Genomic DNA, 6,097 nt, shown 5'->3' on the forward strand with positions numbered 1-6,097 from the left:
GTGGGTCGGGAGCTGTACCGGTACGTGTGGGAGAGGATGAAGGAGAAAAGAAAGAAAAGAATAAAGAAAAGAAGAAAGGAGTGGGGGACAAGACAGCAGCGTAAATGGAGGAATAAAAGAAGAAGGGTGGACCGTCGCGTGGAAAAATGGGGAAAGAGAAGAAAAGAAAGAAAAAAAAAATAGGAAAGTGGGTGGTTGAGCTGTATGCGGATAATGATTGGTGTCTCAACACTCTCGAATAATATCTCTTACATCACTTCATCATCTAATTCTTTCTACTAATAATTCCTCCACTATTTCATTCATACTCAAAATTAATAATTAAAAAATCTATTTTGCCTTATTAAATCATTCTATCACTTAAATCACCCAATCAAATAATCTGAATATAATCTCTCATAAAAATCAAAGTCATCAAATAAAAAACCATTTTCACACATCACCTGCATGTTTACATTGTGAGCACAGATGTAAACATGCAGGTGTTATAGTCTTGAAACCTTGGAATATTTGTGGCTTAGTTCTTATATATGTCATTAAATTGTGAGCATAGATGGTAAGGGATAGAGATGGAGGAAAGAGGACATGAAAAGCAAGCAATTGCTGTGGTTTTGGGTTTTAAAGCTGTGCAAAGTACTGAAAAAGGCATTAAAAATCCAAAATGTTCATTTCAGCTACTAGTGGAAAAATGTCTTAATTAAACTACTACGGAATTGCTGGAATTCTGCATATTTTGTTTATAAAGCTTGTTCCCGCAACTGGTATTGAATTGCTGAACAGTGTAGCGTTAGCATAATATTTTTATAGTCGCAGAAGGTTGCGTTTGGTAGAATGATTTTCATTGTTTGAAATTAAAATCACAATATGTCAAAAGAAATTAGATAATATTGAACTAACAATTTTAGCTGGGACAATTTTCTTCTAAACTGAGACAGATTTTTCCTTTCCCATCTATATTGAACTAACATTTGCATTGAAAGCTCGCAATAAACACATATATTTCTACGTACGTTGGAAGGATACATGTTAATTTAATTGAGTGATTTTGAGGATTTTCTTTTTTAAGATCCTTTTAATTTCCTGTTTTGTTTTTTTTTTTTTTTTCCTGAGGGGGCCAATGGGGTACCATCCCTGTGAAATCATCGTCACTTGTCCATTTCTCCCTAATTGTAGCCAAAGGGTGACCGTGGTGGGTATAAGAACAAATAAATTTACTGTTAACACTTAATCCCAACTTCAACGTTTGGGTGTGCTTACTAACATTACAAAGATAAGATAGATACAATTTGAATTTGAAACAATTTAAATGAAATAACTTATCTACATTTAAATTTAAGCTACGCTAGTATCACAACAAATACAATTGTTGTTGAGAGAATAATGATGATATCAAACTACTTGAGAATACGATCATGGTGGGTTTAAAACTCTTTGAGATTAATATTGAACAACAATTTTTTGGATAATTCAGGAGCAAATTTATTTAAGCAACTTCACTGATGTTGTCAACTAGTGATATTGCAATTACCGGAAATATTAAAAGTAAATGTCTAAGAAGAACAACAATTAGCTAAAATTTAATGTGATAATGATACCAAATATATATTCATTGTTAAACGACATGTCCTAGGCCAGATCTCAAGGCCACCATCTTGGCCCAAAGACAACATGAATGGAAACAGGTAGATCTGTACAGGCTGTCTAATAATTAGACAATGATCAAACAAATTTCAAAAAAGAAGAAAATTAAGGTCATAAGCAACATGATTAACAGTTAGATAAGAGCATTCCTGTTAATTACCATCATAAAGGTGTAGTCAATACAACAGGAGAGTATATACCCCCACTTTTACAAGAGCCCAGGGGTTATTTTCTGCTGACCCAAATATTAATTTTCCCTTGATCATCAAACATTGAAGTTATGGAAAATATTTTCCAGAAGGTGATTAATTTCCTGTGAAACAAATGGAGCTTTAGAGTGCAATTCTTTGTTTGATAGTTGTTTGTAATTGGTTGCAAAATTAAATCAAAGTCAAATAAGGACTATGATGTGTGCCTTTTTTATTACCACCCTACAAAAAAAATGATGGATGCCTGTGCTGGAGGCAGGTAGAAAAATAATTGACTGTATATTGTATTGTGAAAGCAATATTCATTGAAATGCAAGAAGAGACTATTTTGCCTGACTTCACTGAAATGCAAGGAATCATACCAGAAAACAGTGCAGAATTCCCTGACATGAACCTTGTGGGGTCTGAGACTCATGAGAACCGAAGTCATGTGGATCCCATGTCTGCTGTTTTGGATGAGACGAGGCCCATAGAAAGTGATGCTATCTCTCCAGAAAGTAATGTGGAAGCCTGGATTGATGACATCCCTGTACTTCCAGGCATTAATGATATTTTTTGGGAACAATTCCTTACAGCAAGCAGCCCGCTGACGGGGGACACAGATGAAATTCATTCGAGTTCATTAGATGGAGTGACTGAGCACGGACGAAGGGAAGTGGGGACTAGCTAGTAGCATAGGCCATGCCCCCTCAATTCCTAAAATCAAACAATTTTTAAGGTATAAAAAAATAAAAAATTATAAGGTATTAGTTCCTAGTAGTAAAATATTTTGCCCCCGACTCGATCCTTCTCATTGTAATTTTGGCTCCGTTCTCGTGACTAAGGATCATGAACCGATAGGAAATTAAGAAGAATGATTGGGACAAGATTCATATAGAGTGATGTTATCTGGAGGGATCCCTGTCCACTTTTTGTATAGGAAATTCAGAAAATAATGTCCAATAACTACTAAATCCTACCATATCAACATAATAAGATATTGTTGTGATATATATAATATTACTCTAAATTTAATAAATTTTTAGAAGATCCTAATAAAACCAAAACACAGCTATTATAGTCTTGAAACCTTGGAATTGTGGCTTAGTTATTCTTATTTATGTCATTAAATTGTGAGCACAGATGGTAAGGGATAGAGATAAAGGAAAGAGGACATGAAAAGCAAGCAATTGCTGTGGTTTAGGGTTTTAAAGCTATGCAAAGCACTGAAAAATGTCTTAAAAATCCAAAATGTTCATGTCAGCTGCTAGTGGAAAAATGTCTTAAACTACAAGGGGAGTGCTGGAATTCTGCATATATTGTTTACTTCTATATGCGTCGTTGAGGCATCCATAATTTGTTTATAAAGCTTGTTCCCAGAACTGGTCATGAATTGCTGAACAGTGTAGCATTGGCATCCCAGAAGATTGCATTTGGTAGAATGATTTTCATAGTTTGAAATTAAAATCACAATATGTCAAAAGAAATTAGATAATATTGAATTAACCATTTTAGCATGATCAATTTTTCTCTTAATTGAGTTGGATTCTTCCTTCCCAATATATTGAACTAACATTTGCATTTAGGACACTTAATTGTTACATATATTTTTAGAGCATGTGATTCTTTAAAAATTTCATATTTTAAGGATAAATGTTAATTCAATAGATAGACCGACTTTGAGAATTTTTTTTTTCAACCCAATTTGAAAGAAATTTTATCCTTTTTTACTGTAGATCTGCCTATTTATACCGGGGGGACACGATTGTAGATCATTTTCCCGTTTTGTTTTCCCCACTTTGTGTTCATGTTGAATGTCATTATATATAATCCCAATGCGTATGAACAGAATAAAAACAATGATAAAACCCAGGTGAATTTTCTGAACCTACACGAGATCCCACGAACAATAAATTCCGAAGTTATTATAAGCACAGATGAATTTTTTTTGACGTAACTTTTATTTATTTATTTATTTGTTTTTGCTTTGTGCTTATTTGTGTATGCCCTTCTTGCTTTTAGGCCCACCTATTATATTATTATTTGAGGCCCAATTCTTCACAGAATATCTCACCTCCCTGACTTAGATATTGGATATGGAGGTGTTGAATATGAGCTATAGCTCGATCTGATTTCAGGTATTCCTTGCTGTGAATTTGGTTGCTTAAATTTCTGGATCATTAGAGGGTGTCAATTTAAAAAATAATAATAGTTAGAAAAGTTATAAGTATCAGAAATAATAATTTATGAGATAAATGCAAATGATCTGTTATGGGAGAGTAAACATATAGGGAAAAGTACCCCTCTCAAACTACCATCTAATTGACAATGTCCTTTCAAACTTTCAATTGTGACAATATCTTTTCCAAATTACCAAAACCTTGTCAATGTTCCCCTAATGACGAAACTACCATTAGTAAAATAAAAACAAAAATACTAAAACTTCTATAAAAAACCTAAGAATACCAACAAAAAAAAAATAAAAATCAAGGGGTGGCCAAATTTAAATTTAACATGTTCAATACACTTAAAAAAAGAGGGTAACTTCACTGAAAACCCCTAAACTTCCACCCGATTTGACAAACTCCCCATAAACTTTAAAATCTCACAATTTAGTCTCCCGAACTTTCAATTGCAATTAATTTGGACCCCTCAATCAATTTTAACCGTTAGAAATACCAAAAAGACCAAAATATCCTTGATTTTCATCTGTTTAAAAATTAAAAAATGTTTTGGAATTAAGGGTAAAGTTGGAATTTTATATAAAAGTCAAGAGTATAAACGTTATGTAACGTTTGAAATCTAATGGAGGATCCATGTTGAGAGCAATTGAAATATTAGGGGACCAAATTGTGAGATTTTGAAGTTTAAGAAAGTTTAGGGGTCTTCAGTGAACACTTAATAAGCATATATACCTAGAGAGAAATACAGAGAGATGGATGAGATTATTAAGCATCCCGGTCACCAGCATGAGTTATCGCTGAGTGAAAGGAAATATCCTTTTATTTGCAGTGGATGCAGCAGAGAACACTGCGATGGAGGTGTGATGATCTACAGTTGCAGGGAATCTGATTGTGGGTTCTCCCTGCACGAATCATGTGCAAATCTACCGCAGGAGTTGCACAACCCCCTTCTTCACCCACACCCTCTTTCCCTGCTAGTACACCAAGAATTGTGGTCTCACTGTTATGTTTGTGCCAAGCCTTTCAGGAGCTTCGCCTTCAGCTGCGACAAGTGCGAGTCCATCGTGGTTGATGTTAAGTGCGCTTTTATAAGGCTAGCGAAAGAAGAAAGGGACCACCCTGTTCCTACACTACATTTTAGCCACCATGAGCATCCATTTCTAGTCTTCGAGAACATACCTGCCCATCACATTAGGTGCCGCGTGTGTGGAGCATACTGCTCGGACCCGAAGACCTATGGTTGCCTCCCATGTGGCTTCTTTCTCCATCCCTCGTGTTTTAACTTGCCGGAAGAGATTTTACATCCCTTTCATCCATACCACCCTCTCACCCGAAAACCCATCAAGAAGCCAAAACGCATCACGAAGGATGATGATGATGATGCTGATGTTAAATGCAATGCCTGTCGCAGGCATATCTGGGGGATACAGTACTTCGGCTGCTTCGCCTACTTTTGTGAGTACTGTAACAATACGAAGACTAGCTTTTGCTTGGACGCCGAATGCGCTAGTGTGATAATGCCTGCCATAACATACGAAGGCCACGATCACCTTCTACTATTCTTGGACATCGATAAAAAAGTTGATGAACTGATCAAGAACTGCAGCGCTTGCAAATCCAGTACTTGTGAATCATACGCTTTCAGATGTCTAGATCTGCATTGTGACTTCAATCTCCATCTTAGCTGTGGTCCATTACCATATACCATTCAACACAAATCCCACATTCATCCCCTTATCCTTACAATTTGTCCCATTGAAGATGAAAAGGATTGCGAGCGGGACGAATTCTATTGTAATGTTTGTGAGAAAGAAAGAGACCCATTCTTGCCCATTTATTATTGCAAGGAATGTCCTTTTGTTGCCGGAATTTCTTGCGTCATCTCAGAGGTACTTAAGCAATTGCTCATATATCAAATCTTATATATTGTTGAAGATTGATTTCAAAGTTAAAATAATAACTTACAGCGCGCTAGGGAAATAAATAAATAATTTGGCACCACTATGATTTCCTCTTAACAAAATTTTTACAATGGGTTCATGTTGGTGACTCAAATATTTGGTTGGTTCTCAGGTAGTATCATTG

The 6,097-nt window shown here is 35.4% G+C and overlaps 1 protein-coding gene across 1 annotated transcript; it reads left to right on the forward strand.

Annotated features, from left to right (window-relative positions):
• The first annotated feature begins 4,764 nt into the window (after positions 1-4,764).
• Positions 4,765-5,771, forward strand: LOC132167739 (protein VACUOLELESS GAMETOPHYTES-like). Its single transcript, XM_059578764.1, has 2 exons — positions 4,765-5,592; positions 5,697-5,771. The coding sequence occupies exons 1-2, from the start codon at positions 4,765-4,767 to the stop codon at positions 5,769-5,771; spliced, it is 903 nt and encodes a 300-aa protein (XP_059434747.1).
• The last annotated feature ends 326 nt before the right edge of the window (positions 5,772-6,097 follow it).

The sequence above is a fragment of the Corylus avellana genome, chromosome ca1 (genome assembly GCF_901000735.1).
Source record: "Corylus avellana chromosome ca1, CavTom2PMs-1.0".
In the NCBI taxonomy this organism is placed as follows: domain Eukaryota; kingdom Viridiplantae; phylum Streptophyta; class Magnoliopsida; order Fagales; family Betulaceae; genus Corylus; species Corylus avellana.

Excerpts from the sequence above, each read along its gene's own strand:
- LOC132167739 (XM_059578764.1), top strand. The coding sequence starts at position 4,765 with ATGGATGAGATTATTAAGCATCCCGGTCACCAGCATGAGTTATCGCTG. Across the intron at positions 5,593-5,696 it reads TCTTGGACATCGATAAAAAA|CTGTGGTCCATTACCATATA; the intron begins GTTGATGAACTG and ends TCTCCATCTTAG.